Source organism: Mesocricetus auratus, unplaced genomic scaffold, assembly GCF_017639785.1.
Source record: "Mesocricetus auratus isolate SY011 unplaced genomic scaffold, BCM_Maur_2.0 Super-Scaffold_100006, whole genome shotgun sequence".
NCBI classification, from domain to species: domain Eukaryota; kingdom Metazoa; phylum Chordata; class Mammalia; order Rodentia; family Cricetidae; genus Mesocricetus; species Mesocricetus auratus.
The window spans coordinates 63,694,699-63,713,032 of record NW_024429190.1 but is presented as its reverse complement, the minus strand read 5'-3'; the positions used below and the strand labels follow the sequence as shown (position 1 = coordinate 63,713,032).

Below are 18,334 nucleotides of genomic sequence, written 5' to 3'. Positions count from 1 at the left end.
GACTAGACTGTCTTCGGAAAATGGAAGTAGTAACTTCTTCTCTAGGTTTTATGACCTCTCCAGTCTGGAGTGACTGGTTAGGTTTATAGTAACAACATGAATACCCCCACTATTGAGCAGGTCTTCAGTTCAATGACACAATTATTGATTACTCCTAAGATAAAACTGCCACTATTACATAATTAGGGATAGTTCTCCCAGACTGGTTATTTTTATGATTGATAGGCCTTCTAACTATAATACTATTGGTTTATTTTCTCACTTTCAGCTTGCATAACACCTTAAGAAACTATGAGACCTAGTTCTCAAATAGGAGGCTTCTATATCACTGCAAGTTCCATTCTTCCAAGTCCTGTGTCTGAAGTGTGTAGCACATTTAGCAATCCCCCCCACACACACCTTTTTTTGCCCATTTTCTTTATCTTTCATTGATACCATATAAATATAAGATTTCTCACAAGCTATAAGAAGTGTTAACACTTTATCAAGGATTCATGAAAATGATCATCTTACAAATATATGAACACTCCTATGATAACTAAGATAATAATAGTATTTTTAGAGTGATGAAATAAGCCATAGGGTTTTATCTCCAAGTTCTGGGAGGTATCTAAGGCAATGGCAATGGCTGTTCCCGCCCTACACATTGAAGCACAGTTTTCCATGCTTGACAATGTAGTTTTTTAGATGGTCTCTAGCTCTTTGGAGGGGCATTAGCATCCTGATTCCTATTTTTACTAAACATCCTTAGTTTTTTCTTCTTCATCTCTCTTAATGCTCCATGTGTATATTAAATGCATCTCATAATTCTAACATATAGTACAGTTACTAATACTGGGTTATATATTTGACCTTTATGAGGGAGCAGATATTTCTTTTTTTATTTTATTTTATTTTATTTTTATGCCTAAGAGTGGAGTTCTGGGTCTTTTTATCACTTTTTATTTTAATTTTAAATAGCTTGTTTTACATGTCAATCCCAGTTCCCTCTCCCTCCCCTCCTCCCGCACTCCCCATCCTCCCCAGCCTCCCACCCTATTGCCAATTCCTTCCACATAGGGGATGTCTAGAGTCTGACATTTCCCTCAGGGTAGGGTCCAGGCACTCCCCTAAGAGTCCAGGCTGAGAGAACATCCCTCTTTGTACTATGGGCACACGATGACTGATTGTATTCCAGGGATAGACACTGATCCACTGCTCAGGGCCCCATAGGTTGCCCAGGCCTTCTCACTGACACTCACATTCGGGGGGTCCATATCAGTCCCATGCTGGCCTCCCAGCTGTCAGTCTGGGGTCCAAGAGCTCTCCCCTGTTCAGATCAGTTGACTCTGCTGGTTTTGCCAGCCCATACTTTGCCAATTTTCTCATCACTCCTCTCTCTCTGTCACTGGGTTTCTTGGGTTCAGTTCAGTGCTTAATTGTGTGTGTTTGCCTCTGCTTCCATCAGTCACTGGATGAAGGCTCCCGGATGATTATAGACATCAAGTTCATTATCAGGAATGGGCATTCAAGGTGGTCTCTCCACTATTGCTTAGCTTGCCAATTGGTGTTATCCCTTTAGATCACTCGAGGTCACTCTGGTGCCTGATCTGTCTTCTAACCTATGAATCCCTCTTCCCCTGATTCTACCCTTACCCACTCAGACTTCCTGTTCCCCCATGACCTACTCTCTCTTCCTCTTCTCCCCCCCTATTCTTCCCAGCTCCCACTCCCCCCAAACCTTCGCCGTGTTCCCCATCCATTCAGAGGATCTTGTCTCAATCCTCTTTTCTTGGGTACTATGCATATATGCATGTATTTTAGGTTCTTTCCTGTTTCCCAGACTCTCTATCAGTGGAAGTGCAGACTGGCACTATCCTGATCCATGTCTAAAATCCATATATGAGTGAGTACATACCATGTTTGTCTTTTTACGACTGGGTTACCTCACTCAGGATGGTTTCTTCCAGTGCTGTCCATTTACCTGCGAATTTCAAGATTCCACTGTTTTTTTTTCTGCTGAGTAATACTCCATTGTGTAAATGTACCACATTTTCTCTATCCACTCTTCAGTTGAGAGGCATCTAGGTTGCTTCCAGGTTCTGGCTATTACAAATAATGCTGCTATGAACATAGTGGAGCAGATGCCCTTGTTGTATGAATTTGCCTCATTTGGATATATGCCTAGGAGTGGAATTGCTGGGTCTTGTGGTAGATTAATTCCCACACTGGTGTTATGTTCAGGAAGTGGTCTCCTGTACCAACTCGTTGAAGAGTATCTCCCACTTTCTCTTCTAAAAGTTTCAGTGTGGCTGGATTTATGTTGAGATCTTTGATCCATTTGGACTTAAGTTTTGTACAAGGCGATAAACATGGATCTATCTGCAGTCTTTTGCATACCAGTACCCAGTTATGCCAGCACCATTTGTTGAATATGCTTTCTTTTTTCCATTGTATAGTCTTAGCTTCTTTGTCAAAAATCAAGTGTTCATAGGTGTGTGGGTTAAAATCAGGGTTTTCAATTCAGTTCCATTGGTCCACCTGCCTATTTTTGTGCCAATACCAAGCTGTTTTCAGGACTATAGCTCTATAAAAGAGCTTGAAGTCAGGTATGGTGATGCCTCCTGAAGTTCCTTTATTGTATAGGGTTGTTTTGGCTATCCTGGGACTTTTGTTTTTCCATATAAAGTTGATTAATATTCTTTCCAAGTCCTGGAAGAATTGTGATGGAATTTTGATAGGAATTGCATTGAATCTGTAGACGGCTTTTGGCAAGATTGCCATTTTTATTATGTTGATCCTACCAATCCAAGAACATGGGAGATCTTTCCATTTTCTGGTATCCTTTATTTCTTTCTTTAAAGACTCAAAGTTCTTGATATACAAGTATTTCACTTCCTTGGTTAACATTATCCCCAGATATTTGATGCTGTTTATGGCTATTGTAAAGGGTGATGTTTCTCTGATTTCTTTCTCAGTCACTTCATCATCTGTATATAATAGGGCCACTGATTTTTTTGAGTTTACCTTGTATCCTGCCACATTGCTGAAGGTGTTTATCAGCTCTAGGTGTTCCCTTGCGAAGTTTTTCGGGTTACTTATGTAAACAATCATATCATCTGCGAATAGTGAAAGTTTGACTTCTTTTCCTGTTTGTATTTCCTTTATCTCCTTTTGTTGTCTTATTGCTGTAGCTAGAACTTCAAGTACAATATTGAAGAGATATGGAGAGAGTGGACAGCCTTGTCTTGTTCCTGATTTTAGAGGAATTGCGTTGAGTTTCTCTCCATTTAGTTTGATGTTAGCTGTTGGTTTATTGTATATTGCTTTTATTATATTCAGGTATGTTCCTGTTATCCCTGATCTCTCTAGGACCTTTATCATGAAGGGGTGTTGGATTTTGTCAAAGGCTTTTTCAGCATCTAGTGAGATGATCATGTGGTTTTTTCTTTCGCAGTTTGTTTATATGGTGGATTACATTGATAGATTTTCTAATGTTGAACCATCCCTGCATTCCTGGGATGAAGCCTACTTGATCATGGTGGATGATTTTTCTGATGTGTTCTTGAATCCGGTTTGCAAGTATTTTATTGAGTATTTTTGCATCGATGTTCATGAGGGAAATTGATCTATAGTTCTCTTTCTTAGTTGTGTCTTTGTGTGGCTTGGTTATCAAGGTAATTGTAGCCTCATAAAAAGAGTTTGTCAGTGAGCCTCCTGCTTCTATTGTGTGGAATACTTTGAGAAGTATTGGAATTAGCTCTTCTTTGAATTTCTGGTAGAATTCTGCACTGAAGCCATCTGGGCCTGGGCTTTTTTTGTTTGGGGGATTTTTGATGACTGCTTCTATTTCATTAGGGGTTATAGGTGTGTTTAGATTGTTTATCTGCTCTTGATTTAGTTTTGGCAAGTGATATCTATCCAGAAAATCGCCCATTTCCTTTAAATTTTCTAATTTTGTGGAGTACAGATTTTCAACGTATGCCCTGATGATTCTCTGGATTTCCTAAGAGTCCGTTGTTATGTCCCCTTTTTCATTCCTGATTTTGTTAATTAGCATGCTCTCTCTCTGTCTTTTGGTTAGTTTGGACAGAGGTTTGTCTATTTTGTTGATTTTCTCAAAGAACCAACTCTTTGTTTCATTGATTCTTCTCAGTGTTTTCCTGGTTTCTACTTGATTCATTTCCCGCCCTCAATTTGATTATTTCCTGGCATCTGCTCCTCCTCGGTGAGTTTGCTTCTTTTTGTTCTAGAACATTCAGCTGTGCTATTAATTCTCTAATATGACTGTTCTCCAGTTTCTTCATGTGGCCCTTAGTGCTATAAATTTTCCTCTCAGCACTGCTTTCAAAGTGTCCCATAAGTTTGTGTATGTTGTGTCTTCATTCTCATTGAATTTGAGGAAGTCTTTAAGTTCTTTTTTTATTTCTTCCTTTATCCAGGGATGGTGCAATTGTGCATTGTTCAATTTCCATGACTTTGTAGGGTTTCTGCGATTTGTGTTATTGTTGAATTCTAATTTTAATGGTCTGATAAGATACAGGGGGTTATTCCAATTTTTTTTGTATCTGTGGAGATTTGCTATGTTTCCTATTATGTGGTCAATTTTAGAGAAGGTTTCATGTGGCACCGAGAAGAAGGTATATCCCTTTGTGTTTGGGTGGAATGTTCTATAGATATCTGTTAAACCCAGATGGATAATAACTTCTATTAGCTCTTTTGTTTCTTTGTTAAGTTTCTGTCTGGAGGTCCTGTCTAGTGGTGAGAGCGGAGTGTTGAAGTCTCCTACTATTAGTGTGTGAGATTTTATGTGCATTTTGAGCTTTAGTAATGTTTCTTTCACGAATGTAGGTGCCTTTGTATTGGGGCATAGATATTTAAAATTGAGACTTCATCTTGATGTACTTTTCCTTTGATGAATATGAAGTGTACTTCTTCATCTCTTTTGAATGATTTTAATGTGAAGTCTAGTTTGTTAGATATTAGGATTGCTACACCCGCTTGTTTCTTGGGACTGTTTGATTGGAAGATCTTTTCCCAACCCTTTATTCTGAGATAATATCTGTCTTTAATGTTGAGATGTGTTTCTTGTATGCAGCAGAAGGAAGGGTTCTGTCTTCGTATCCATTCTGCTAGTCTGTGTCTTTTCATAGGCAAGTTGAGGCCGTTGACATTGAGGGATATTAATGACTATTGATTGATGATTCTTGTTTGTGCTTGATTTATTGTTAGTGAAGTTATTTTGTGTAGTTTCTCCTCCCTTTTTCTTTTGGTGTTTTGTAAAGTGGGATTATATATTGCCTGTGTCTTTGTGAGTGTAGTTATCTTCCTTGGCTCTAGGTTTTCCTTCTAGCACTTTCTGTAGAGCTGGATTCATGGATACATATTGTTTAAATCTGGCTTTGTCATGGAATATTTTGTTTTCTCCATATGTGGTAATTGAGACCTTTGCTGGATATAGTAGTCTGGGCTGGCATCCTTGTTCCCTTAGCGTTTGAAGAACATCTATCCAGGATCTTCTGGCTTTCATCGTTTCCATTGAGAAGTCAGGTGTAATTCGGATAGGTCTGCCTTTGTATGTTACTTGGCCTTTTTGTTTAGCTGGTCTTAATATTTTCTCTTTACTCTGTAGGTTTGATGTTTTGATTATTATATGGAGAGGTGACTTCTTTTTCTGGTCCAGCCTATTTGGTGTTCTGTAAGATTCTTGTATTTTCATAGGCATATCTTTCTTTAGGTTAGGGAAGTTTTCTTCTATGACTTTGTTGAATATGTTTTCTGTACCTTTGAGTTGTATTTCTTCGCCTTCTTCTATACCTATTATTCTCAGGTTTGGCTTCTTCCCGGTGTCCCATATTTCCTGGATATTTTGTGTTAAGAATTTGTTGTTTTTGAGATTTTCTTTGGTTGATGACTCTATATCCTCTAATGAGTCTTCAACACCTGAGATTCTTTCTTCTATCTCTTGTATTCTATTGGTGATACTTGCATCTGTAGTTCCTGATCATTTACCCAGCTTTTCTATTTCCAGCATCCCCTCATTCTGTGCTTTCTTTATTGTTTCTATTCCAGCTTTCAATCCTTCAACTGTTTGAGTTGTTTCCTTCATTTTTTTGGTTGTTTTTTCTTGGTGCTCTTTAGATTATTTGAGAGATTTGTTTATTTCTTGAATTTTCCCCCATTTCATGGATTTTTGTTTGTTTTTTCTTCTATTTCTTTAAGGGATTTCCTCGTTTCTTCTTTGAGTGTCTCTATCATCTTTTTTTTTGGCTTTTATGAGATAGGGTTTCTCTGTATTGTTTTGGAGGCTTTCAGTCCAGCCTGGCCTCGAACTCACAGAAATCTGCCTGTCTCTGCCTCCCAAGTGCTGGGATTAAAGGTGTGTGCCACCACCACCCGGCTGGGTCTCTATCATCTTCATGAAATAATTTTTAAGGTCTGTCTCCTCTTCTTCGTCTATGTAGTGCTTTTCGGGTCTTGCTGGTGTTGGATCCCTAGATTCTGGTGGGGCCATGTTGGTCTTTCTATTGCTGAGTGAGCTCTTATTCTGTCTTCTTCCCATCTCTTCTTCCAGTGGGTGCTGGTGGGGTCTTTCTGTCTCCACTGGCCTCCTTCCTTCCTTCCTGAAACTGAAACTGAAGCTAGGCTTGCCTGGGATTGGGACCTGGAAGGGCTGATGTCTTTCTTGTGTGGGCGGGTCTTCTGGGTGCCAGAAGCGGCCCAGAATATCTAGGGGATGGGTGTTGGGCGGGAGATGCCCGCCGGAGACCCAATCTCACCTGATGCTCGGCTCACTCGATATTTCTTTTTTATTAATTAATTAATTTTACATCCTGACCACAGCCTCCTCTCCCACCTCTCCTCCCACTGCCTCTCCCCATCTCTGCTCCTTCCCTCCAGTGCACCCCTCTTTCATATTTTCTCAGAAAGAGTCAGGCCTCCCATGGACATCAGCAAAGAATGGTTCGCTTCCCTCTGTATTCAGACTGGGCAAGGAAATCCAGCATGAGGAATAGGTTCCCAAGAGCCAGTCAAAGCACAAAGGTCAGCCCTGCTCCCATCACCAGGAGTATTACAAATAAACCAAGATGCACAACTGTCACAAATAGGCAGAGGTCCTAGGTTTGTCCCATGCAGACTCCCTGGATGTTGTTTCAGATTCTGCCAGTTCCCATGAGCCAGGCCAGCTGTTTCTTTGGGTTTTCCTCCAATATCCCTGATCCCTCTGGTTCCTATAATCCCTCCTTCCTTTCTTCAGCAAGACTCTCTGTGATTGGTCCAAATGTTTGGCCATGGGTCTCCAAATCTGTCTCAATCAGTCACTGGATGAAAACTGGGGTAGTCACCAATCTGATTACAGGGGATGCTCCATTTAGGCTATGCAACTAGGAGCAGGTATTTCTTATTCTCACCATACTGGTCCAAAACATGGCTGCTTTGTGAGGGAAGGGATAAATTAACAATCTGGGTTGTGGTTATGACTTTGCAATGTATACCCCCACCAACATCACAATATACAATTGAAATGTATACAATTTTTGGTAATATCTTTGGAAATCTGAAGAAGAGGAATGCAAAGAAGAAAATAGGCAACTGTATGCTTCAGTCTTGCCCATGAAGCAATAATAACTGAAAGAAGAGAATTTTATTGAGACACAATCTCTGTGTATTCCAAACTGGCCTCAAACAAGCAACCCTACTGCTTGAATTGTAAGCACCTTAATGTGAAATGGACCATACACAGACCAGATTGTATGGATTGTGGGATGTCACTGAGATCATGCAGACATAACAGAACTTGAGGATGTTTTAATTAGTTACTTAACAAATTTTCTTAAGTCTTGATTTTCTTTTTTTTAAAGTAGTTTTGACCAATTGCAAGAGTGTAAGACAATAAACAAACATTTTACTTTTCTGTCCCAAACATCTTCCACTTACAATGCAACTCCTCTCCAGAAAAATGGGGCAATGTTTTCCATCAAAACTGAGAGATATGCTACCTAATTGGGCCAGGCACTATGTTAAACATTATTGTCATAGCAAGAGGAAAGAGAGCTCACTCTTAGATATGAGTTACATGAGTCTTAACACAATGACAAACAGATGTGTTAGGTCCCAGGAATTGCGGCCACCTGACTGCTGTTTCCTCAAGGCTTGGGGTATGCAGTTGGTATCCTATGATGACTATTTCTGCTTTCTCATTGCAAAGAATCAAAAGTCATTGGCAGAGAATTAGCATGAAGAAGGTTTTAAGATATTTGAAAGGAAGGAATCTGCAATAGTTGGCTATTCTTCACATTAGGAGAGAGAGAAACTAAAGTAGGTTAATGTTCAGAAAGCGCTGAAGGCCAGTGTATTGTTAGTATTTCTGAATTTAAAGAGACTTGCCAAACATATTTAAGTGCCTTTCCAAAAATTTATTTTGAAAACAAAAATCACTAGAAAGTTGTATTTAACTTCTCTTTGGGTTTTGCTGGGAGGGTATTCAAAGAAAGGTTTGATTTTATATCTGAGGTTGTATGCCAAAGAGTGAGTATAATGGGGGACATGGAATTTATGTTGAGTAGAACGATGGTGAGGAGAGACAGTGATGAAATAGCAGCATCAATGGATTGTAGGATACAACAGGAATTAAATATTTTTGTAATATCCGGAGAAACAAGAGTTGGGTAACTAAAAGTTGGATGTTGGGCAAGTTGAAGTTCTCATTAACTAGATGGTATAGGGCATGAAAGGAGAAATGCAGAGTCAGCGGTACAAATATATTAAACAGATTTAGAACATTACCAATATGATAAGTAGCAAAAACCAAACAAACAAAAAATAGTGTAGAAAACTTCCAGGTAGCTACTGATGCTGAGAAAGTCGTAAGAGGAACAAACTGGAAAGAAGAAACCTGCTGAGTGGAATAAAGGAGACCTTAGGAATTGCAAATACTGACAACCGGGGGAAAAAGAGGTAGAAAAGGTCTCTTATGTGGTGTATGTATTATGCACAAAATATGAGGTTGAATGACTGACAGCAACATAATCATGTGTGTAAAGGGAGATGCTAATATATACTGAATGCTCAAAGCTAAGAACTCATCAAACCTCTAAGACCTTTCTTTAAAAAACAATGTAAATTTTATCATGTCTCTTACACATTTAAAACTATCTAGTGTGCTTCTTAGAATTAAGAACTCCTTGTTGGGACCTCCAGAGCCCTCAAAAACTATTTCATCTTTGTCTGTGGCAACCTTTCTTCAATTCAGCTGCATGACTCCATTTCCTGTAAGAACCCAACAAGCCTCCTGTTCATCTCATAGAATTTGCTACTGTCTACTTTCTCTTTTTCCATATGTTCTTTCCAATTATTTTTAAAATTTACTACCTAAAGTGTCCATATATTTATGGAATTTTGAACAAAGTATGTTTCAGTGAAGTTTGTGTGTGTATGTGTGTGCCCCATGTATCTTTTAAGCACCCCAACATTGCTCACCACCATTTGGTACCCTCCTCTTGGTATCCTTGCTAGTGTTTTAGCCTTTTCTCACATTTACATCATTTTATATGTACACATGATAGGTAAAGATTCTCATATGTGTAAAAGCCTGTGGTTTTTATCATCCTGATTTTTAGTCATCTCAGTTAATATCCTACTTCGTAGATCTACTCATTTTATCTTTTTCTCTCATCTTGGTGCTGTGGTTCAGACTTGGGGTACCATGTTGAATTAAAAGATATGAAAATGGGCATCCTTGTCTTGTTCCTGATTTTTACAGGAAATGTTCTCAGTTTATCTCTAGTAGAATCTTGGATATCATGCTGCATATACACTTTAGTATTCTGAGATATGTTCTATTTCTAATTTCTCTAAGACTTTTAAGGAATATTGAAGTTCGTCAAACGCCACTTTTATACTTGACAAAATGAACATATGCCTTCTGTCCTTTGTTTATATCATGTATCACGTATTTAATTTTTTGGCTCATGAATGTTGAGGCAACTTTGTATCTCTGTGATGAGCATCCACTTGGCCATGATGTATATGATCTTTTAATATGTTTCTGAATTCAGTTTGCAAGTATTTTGCTGAGAATTGTCACATCTGCTTTTTTTCAGGGAAGTTAGTCTGTGTCCCTCTCTCTCTTTTTTCTCTCTCTATGTGAGTGTATGTATTATTTTCTCTCTGTCTCTATCTGTATCTATCTGTTAGCTGTCTGCCTCCCTGCCAGTCTGCCTGTGTGTGTGTGTGTGTGCATGTGGGTATGCCTATGTGTATGTGTATGCATGTGGGCTTGGGTGCATTTGAGTGTGTCTGTTTGTCTGGTTTTGGTATCAGGTAATACTGGCCTCAGCATGTATATAGTAGTATTCTTCCCCATTCAGTTTTAGGAAACAAATGGAAAAATATTGGCATTAGCTCTGTAACAATATACAAAAACATTTTAGCAGAAATAGAAACATATGTACATTATAAGAAAAATAACCTTAAATTTGTATCAAAGTACAAGAATCAGTACCAATGTAAATTATTTAAAACAAAGAGTTGCTTTTTTATTTTGAAAGTAGATGTAAGAACATACCTTTTTATCCTAGCATATCTATCCCCCGTTTTCTTTTCCAAATGAGATCTCTGAATCTAATCTCTTTATTTTACCCCATACCCTATAACAACTTGTAACCACCCTGCTTATAAGATTACAAATACCCATAACCCCAAGAAAGGCCAAAAAACACTCATTTCACCTCCTGGGAAAGTGGGTGTTGTGTTCTTATATTACTTCCTGCTGTTGAGGGCGAGACAGCATCTCCAGAGTGCACTAAATAAAAAGAAAGAAAAAAAAACAAGTAAAACAATGGCTAAGCCTTCAAGTAATGGGAAAGTATAGAGGTTATATGAAGCCCTAGCTGTAGTGGTGCATGAGGGTGGACCATCTCAACTAGCCACTTTGGAATTTTCCTGAGCCTTTTGTAGTCCAAAGCTGACCTTTGGCTGGTGATTATTGGTTTGGTGGTGTTATTATGAACCAGCTAGAACCATCATTATGGAGCCCCCATCATCTTTTTGGAGATCCTGTGGAAGGAAAGGATCTGAAAATGACCCTTGGTAAAAGACTCTGACAATGAAGAAACAATATAGGTGGTTTTTGTTGGTGGTGGTGCTTTGTTTTTGTTTTCAATCCTTCTGATGCTTGGTTAAAGGGACACTTGCCTATTAGACTGTCTAGGAAATAAGATACTTCAGGGGTAAAAATGAGGAGAGTATTCAAAATTCTTTATATCGTTATGAAAGATTTTCTATACTGACATGATGGATGGGTAACTTTTGTCACTGATGGGTCATGATGACATTAGCACAGCAAGGACAAAGTCACTTGTGCCTTTCCTTTAGGTTGCACATCTGGGGTATATTTAAAGCTTGAAGTTCCTGCACTACAATGAACCTGTTTAGTCATCTCACAGGGATGGGCTAACCAAAACAAAATGCTTTGAGTTGGAGGGATGGAGAGGAGAGGAAGTGGGAAGCCAAAAAAAGAGAGAAGAGAAAATTGTCATTCAGTGATGTTTTCATTTTAAAAAATGGTTATTTTTTACTTAGAATACAGGTAATTTCATGTCTCCTCCTTCCACGGATAAAGAAATTCATTCCCTGTAAAACTCTGATTTTGAGTTACTAATGATTTATTGCTTCATGACATGTTCATTCATATAGTAAGTGAGCATTTACCAAGTACCCATGAAGGACAAGCTTCTACCCGCCTAGAACAGCATTCATAATTAAGTTAAAATAAGGTTAGTACAAAATCAAAATAAAGAGACATATATTATTTGTAGCAAGTCAAGGAATAATATTTTGGAGCGACTTTACATGGTTAGGAGAACAAAGTCTTTCTCACTTGAGGCACATGAAATAGTAACTGAGTCAAGTGGTATCTTGGGGGCTAGGAGTAAAGTCAATCAACTGCTAATCATATCCTTTGAACACACACGCACACACACACACAAACACACACATTTTGTGACACAACTGGCTCTTTATAAAAGTGTTTTCTATTGCTAACTCAGAGAGGAAGGCAAGACAGTACATCCACCTCTTTTAATCATTGAAGACGTTTTTTAACCATTATAGTTTCCAAAAAAAGAATCACTAAGTTTTCTATAAAATTCTTTCAGGACTGGGAAAATGGTTCAGGTGAAAAAGCAAACAAACAAAACAAAATGCTTGCTCTATGCAAACATGAGACTTGGAGTTCAGATCCCTGATAGCTGGTCAATGTTAGGTAGAGTGGCTTGCCAATAATGTCAGTGTGAATGCCAGGCAGACATAGTTGCTCACCTAGACAAAAGGGTTCACTAGGACTCAACACATGAGAAATGGATATTCTTCTAAGTTCTCTTTTATATTGTAGAGACATGATTATTCCCTCTAGATCATCGCTGCCCACAGTAACTATTTAGCTAATCTCTTCAATTTATTAACTGGCACCACTTTATGCCTCTCCATGATCAGGTACCAATTTCAGGGAAAATAATTCCTCTTGTTCAAGGACAGTTCTTACAGAACAAGAACCAACACGGTAAACTTTCAGAATTATGTTTCTGTACAGTTTCTCTATGCATTAGATCACTGACAATTCATGTTAGTGTTTTCTAGTCCCTACTCTATAATTGCTCAGATTTTATCTTTAAACAGCAGAACCCAACACTGGGATGGGAACAATGTTATCATAATGTCGTGTTTCAACAGAGCTTCCCAAGTTATCAGTGACTACGTGCCACCTTCAGACATTCTCTGTGATCAGAAGCATGTGATATTTGTCATATTTGCAAACCACTGACACTATTATTATTCTATTTTACACATCACTATTATGATTTTGTTTTTCCTTGATTGTATTTGACCTTATCCTAGTAATATCTTTGCTAAAAATCATAGGATTGAATTGTTATAGCCCTATGTAATAGTCATCATACCAAACCAGAGTTCCGAGTTCCCATTTTGAACGTTTATTCATCATATTGGTGGTTTTATTTTGCTAATTATTCTTCATCCTAATTTTCTTCTTTGTTACTTGGATGAGTCCATTCTAGTTTCATGTTCCTTGTATCCAGTACAAATTACATGTCCTGTACATAGCAGCTTCAGTATAAACGTGTGAAAAAGACAAACAAGCAAACAAAAACAACTCTAGTAGACCAAGTCCCATTTCTGTCCCTCAAAATACCCATCTTTGAAACTCTCATAATCTATTAACTGCTGTCATTTATGATGTGGGAAGAGTGCCTGATCAAGCTGCCATCATGTTCAGAGGTTCATTTTTAACAGAAGCCTACCAACCACATTTGTGATATTAAATCTCATACCAAATAAAAAAAAGAAAATTCAGAATATCTCTCATCTTTGACCAAAAATTACATATAGTAGTAACAACCTCTGCATAATGTTGACTATTTAAACTTAAAAAGTGAGTTTGATTTTTATAGTATTTTTTTCTAAGATTGCATAAATATATTCAAATGTTACCTGGTTATAAGCAAATTATGAACTCCAGAGAGAAATTATTTGAATGTCAAAAATAGTTGTCTTAGAGTCCTCCTTGGTTTTTTATATGCATTCTTTCCTCTCAAAAGGCCGGGTATCCTGGGTAGAAGAAAATGTTCCTGGAAACCATGGATGGTTGCTCTTACTACCACAGCAGTTTTGTTGGTTTTGGCAATAATCATTGGTCTCCTTGTTTACTTTTTGGTGTATGGTAAGGCTACATTTTATTATCTTGCTTCAGAAATGTTAAGACTGACTACATATATTTCTAAAGCTTAGCATTTTCACCAATTACAGAATGAAGTCTTCATTTTAATAAATTTAAGCAATAGTAATCCTTAACATAAAAATCATTTCTAATATTCAAACCCTGTTGCTGTTCATGCAATGGCATCTTTTGAATAGCACAGGAAGTACACATATATGCTACTTATTGTGTGATGGTATATATGCATTTATAGTACTAGAAGTTTTTGCTTTGCTGTCAACTTATTGTATTAAGTCATTAATTAATTGTTTAAAATTTTGAATTGTCACCTACTATGAAATACCACCTATAATAGGGACTAATTGTGTCAGGAAATAACATACAACCAGAGTGGCTATGAAGATATATTATCTTAAAGTGGTTAGGGGGAGACACTGGCTACATCGATTGGATATTTAATTTTCTGAAGTGTACTAATTATATGTCAGTCTGTTCAATGTTGCTGCAATAAAATTCTTTATAAAACTGGATATTTCATTAATAAAAGAAGCCTCACATGACTGACAGTGATGTGGACTGGTTTGGATGACTGCAACAAACTCCATCCAAACATGGAAGATAGTATTATAGGAGGAGTGCATGTCAGAACTGAGTAGTGCCCAAGAAAGAGATCACACGAAACACAGGACACAAGAGACAAGGAAGAGCATGAATTTCCTAAGGATTAATTGCCTGTGAGGACTAATCCACTCTGTAAAACAAACATTAATCTCTGGGCAATCACAGCAATCATCTCCTCCCTCATATTCTCACCTGTTGGAGGATCTGTGACATTCAGTACTATTATCTGGAGGACCAAGCTTCCAGCACAAAAATTGTCAGAGAAAAACTATGCATCCTCTCCCTCTTCTGCTCAAAGGGATCAGCAGAAATTATCCATTTCTATTCTGCCTTTCAGATCAGAAGAGTCATTACTACCAGGGCTCCTTCTGGATTCCCAGCATTACATATAGCCCAGATTTATCTGTAGAACAGTCAAGACATCAGAGAAACCTGAAACAAAAACTCATCAATGAGGTAAATCTATGCTTTGCCACTAGCACCATTGATACCCTGGAAATATATAAGGTGGAGGGCAATAAGAGATGTTACCTGATGTTAACTTATGGCCTCATACAAATTAATGTATACATATACAAGCATCTATATACATACGTGATCTTCTAACCATGGGTATACTCATACACACCACACAGGCAAGCAAAAAACAGTGTAGAGAACATTGTCAGTTTGTAAATGGTACAATGTGAGTGAGATTCTGTCTCTGATATGGAGTTTATTGACTAACTCACAGCGCTAGGTGCATTTTCCTAAAAGTGAATATGAAAACCAGTAACTAAATCAAATTTTGTATATTTACTGCATAATATATGAATGGTAATAGTTTGTATGTGTACATAGATGCACATATACACAAAGCATACCAGGTTCTTTAGATAATAACTTTAAGTGATTTCAATGCTCTTTATAGTAGATTCTCTAAATAATTTTGTAAGTATATATATATGTATATTAGTTTTATCCTATATATTACACATGTATAAATAAAACTGTTCCCATAAAATTCTTCTAAATAAGCAAAAAAGAAAAAAATGTGGTCATTGTTTTACTAACAGCTATTGATCTCCTGACATACATCTCTCCAGTCTATTTAATATAACATCACACAACATTTCATTGAAAAGGACATCATAAATTAAATGCGATGAGTAAATACATCTTATACAGCTCATTTCACTATTTGGCAGCACTACTGAGATTTGTGCAACTATCTGCTCATACTCAGTTTGGTCAAGGTTACCTTGACCAAGCCAGCTTGATGAGTCAGAAAAATAAATGGGCTTGCAAGAACTGTCATCCTGTTGTCATTGCTCCTGTTTTGTTAATAAATAAGCTGATCTAAGTTCTCTTACCACCAATAAAGTATTCCATATAATAAAGCCAAATGACACACTGCAACTTTCATAGACATATTTTGTTCTACAAAAATATTTTATACATAAGTCATTAAGTTTGGAGAAGTGCCTAACTGTGTATGCATCACCCTTCCAAGCGTATTCTCTGAAGGATCAAAACTTCATCTAAAATTGTTTTACCAAAACTTAGAAATTAACCTGTCCATCAAACTTAGAGACTAATGTAAATGAGTTTCAAGATAGTGGATGTCAAATGAATGATCAGTCCATGCATGGCAACCCTACACAGTCTTTAAGCTCCAACTCCTGCTTTTGAAATGTCTACCTTAATTTACCTCTGTGCTGATTACCTTCAAACACATGGAAAGTTTTTCAAATTATAGGAATGATTATATGACAACAGGATTATGCTCAAATGAACTTTATTGTCATATAATCATTCCTATAATTTGAAACCCACAATGATACAAAATGTCATTTACCTTAATGCTTTGTATCATTGTGGGTTTTAAATAACCATTTTGAAAGGTACACAACTAATACTTAACAAAGATCTCTTATTTTCTTTTTCAGATAGATGTGATATTTCAAAGATCGAGTTTAAAGTATCATTATGTCAAATCTCATGTTGTCAACTTCAGGTAACCACTGTTAATTCATTGACATGATGAAAAGACAAGTTATACTGTTTAATTATTATTAACTTATTTCATCTGCAGACAGGAGGTAAAGACTTTACATATAACAAAGAAAAGATAGCACAGTCTTCTCACATTGCAATTGCTCCTATATAGAGTACAGCCAGCGAGAGGATATCTTGAGCAATCATGAAATATGCTCTACTCTTCATCCCTTTAAAGACAAAGGCATTTCGATTGAAGATTCCTTCAATCCTAGTTATCTCTGTTTTTCATTTGTTTTACATTAAATATCTGCTAGTATGTAAAACACAGGAGTGTATATTATATATATATATACACATATATGTATTTATATATAAGTACAAAGTGTATTTATATGTGATATAAATAGAAAGTTGGGTTAATAAATTTCCATTCTCCACTATGATTATTATCAAGTTTTATGAGCAGAGGGTAATCCAAGGCTTAATATCTGTGTGATATATGAAAGGGATAATCATGACAATAAGCTGCATGAAGTATTTGTTTCATTTTCTTAAAGGTATAAGCAATATTGAAGTACTAATACTGTCATATTAAGAATAATTATTAGGCCAGTGTCTCACTTTGGTACCTTTCTTTTTCAGGCCAAGTCATGATGGTTTGAAAGCAGACATACTGATTAAATTTCAGTTTCCCCATTACAATGTGGGCACTCTGAAAAAACAAGCTGATAGCATTTTATATAAGAAGTTGCAATCCACCCAGAGCTCCTTGAAGAGAGACGTTTCATTACCTCATCTTAGAGGCAAGAAAGACTACTTTTTTAAACAATAGTTAACACTTTTAACTATCTTCTGTCTACAGAGAAAGCTCCTTTACTTCACTATAAAACAAAACCATTTGTACTCTAGTTCTCTGAGTCCCTAATGAACAACTTCTCACTCATTTGGCACCAAAGATTATCTTCCCTTGGTTGGTATGAAAATAGTTATAAGAACTGTATAATTACCCAAGTACAAAAATATTTATCTCTTATTAAAGCAAACCTACATGGCACGTTTTTAATTAAGCAACAATGTGTGTGGTATTTAAAAACAACCTGCCCTCCACTATTGATACACTATTTTCTAAATCTCTTTTTTTTGGCAGTGTTTTCCCTATCTGGATCTGGAATATGATGCTGTTATGAACTCACATAAAATAACATATGTGGCACAAACACAGTTGAGCTCAAGTGCAGCTCACTTTAGATTAACATATTCTTTCTGCAGCACACAGGATAGACTTAGCCTGAGATATAGAGTGAGCTGAAGAAATGCCAGCCCTAGCTAGGATGTATCTCAACCAAAAATAAAATAAAACTATCTCACTTTCAACACATACATAAAGAGGGAGCTTATAAATATTTGGTATATGAGATTTTTAAAAGACCTTTATAATTCTCAGCTATTAACCTTTATATCAATTTAGAAATTATCAAATCATATCAGAATTGTTTAAGATACAAAATGAGATTGGAAAGCTAATAGCAAATTACAAATTACCAGTAAGTATATCTTCTCTCATCACTTTTCCCCCCAAATTGTTTGTGACAGAGTGGTTATGACATATCAAAAAGGAAGTTGTAATATAGGGTTTGTTAAAGGCATAAAGAAGAAATAAATAGCTTCAAAGAAAAATGAGATCCTACTAGCAAACAGAGTGAGCTTGAATCCAAGAACAGAACTTTACATGGCAGAATTAAGACTCCCTGAAAGAGAGTTTCAGTTTGATGGCTCACAGTATACATGAGATGTAATTTTAATTTTAGAAATTTGTGTGTATGTTCATGTGTGTTCAGGTGTTTGTATGTGTGCTTGAGGGATTATGTTGGGGTGGGGGAGAAGGGTACATATATTTATGCTTTTATACTGGCTGTAGAGTTCAGACATAAATATTATACCTCTTCATTCAATTTCACTTTACCTTGTTTTTTGAGAGGGGTTCTCTCACTGAATCTGGAGCTCACTGACAGGTAAACC

At 36.9% G+C, this 18,334-nt stretch overlaps 1 protein-coding gene across 1 annotated transcript in view; it reads left to right on the top strand.

The window, feature by feature from the left end:
- Positions 1 to 18,334, top strand: part of LOC101822376 (transmembrane protease serine 11G) — a 50,073-nt gene that overhangs the window by 19,402 nt on the left and 12,337 nt on the right. The window contains exons 2-5 of the mRNA XM_040747292.1: positions 13,596 to 13,717; positions 14,673 to 14,791; positions 16,264 to 16,331; positions 16,958 to 17,118. Of these exons, the coding sequence (XP_040603226.1) occupies positions 13,596 to 13,717; positions 14,673 to 14,791; positions 16,264 to 16,331; positions 16,958 to 17,118 (470 nt within the window). The remainder of the gene's footprint in view (positions 1 to 13,595; positions 13,718 to 14,672; positions 14,792 to 16,263; positions 16,332 to 16,957; positions 17,119 to 18,334) is intronic.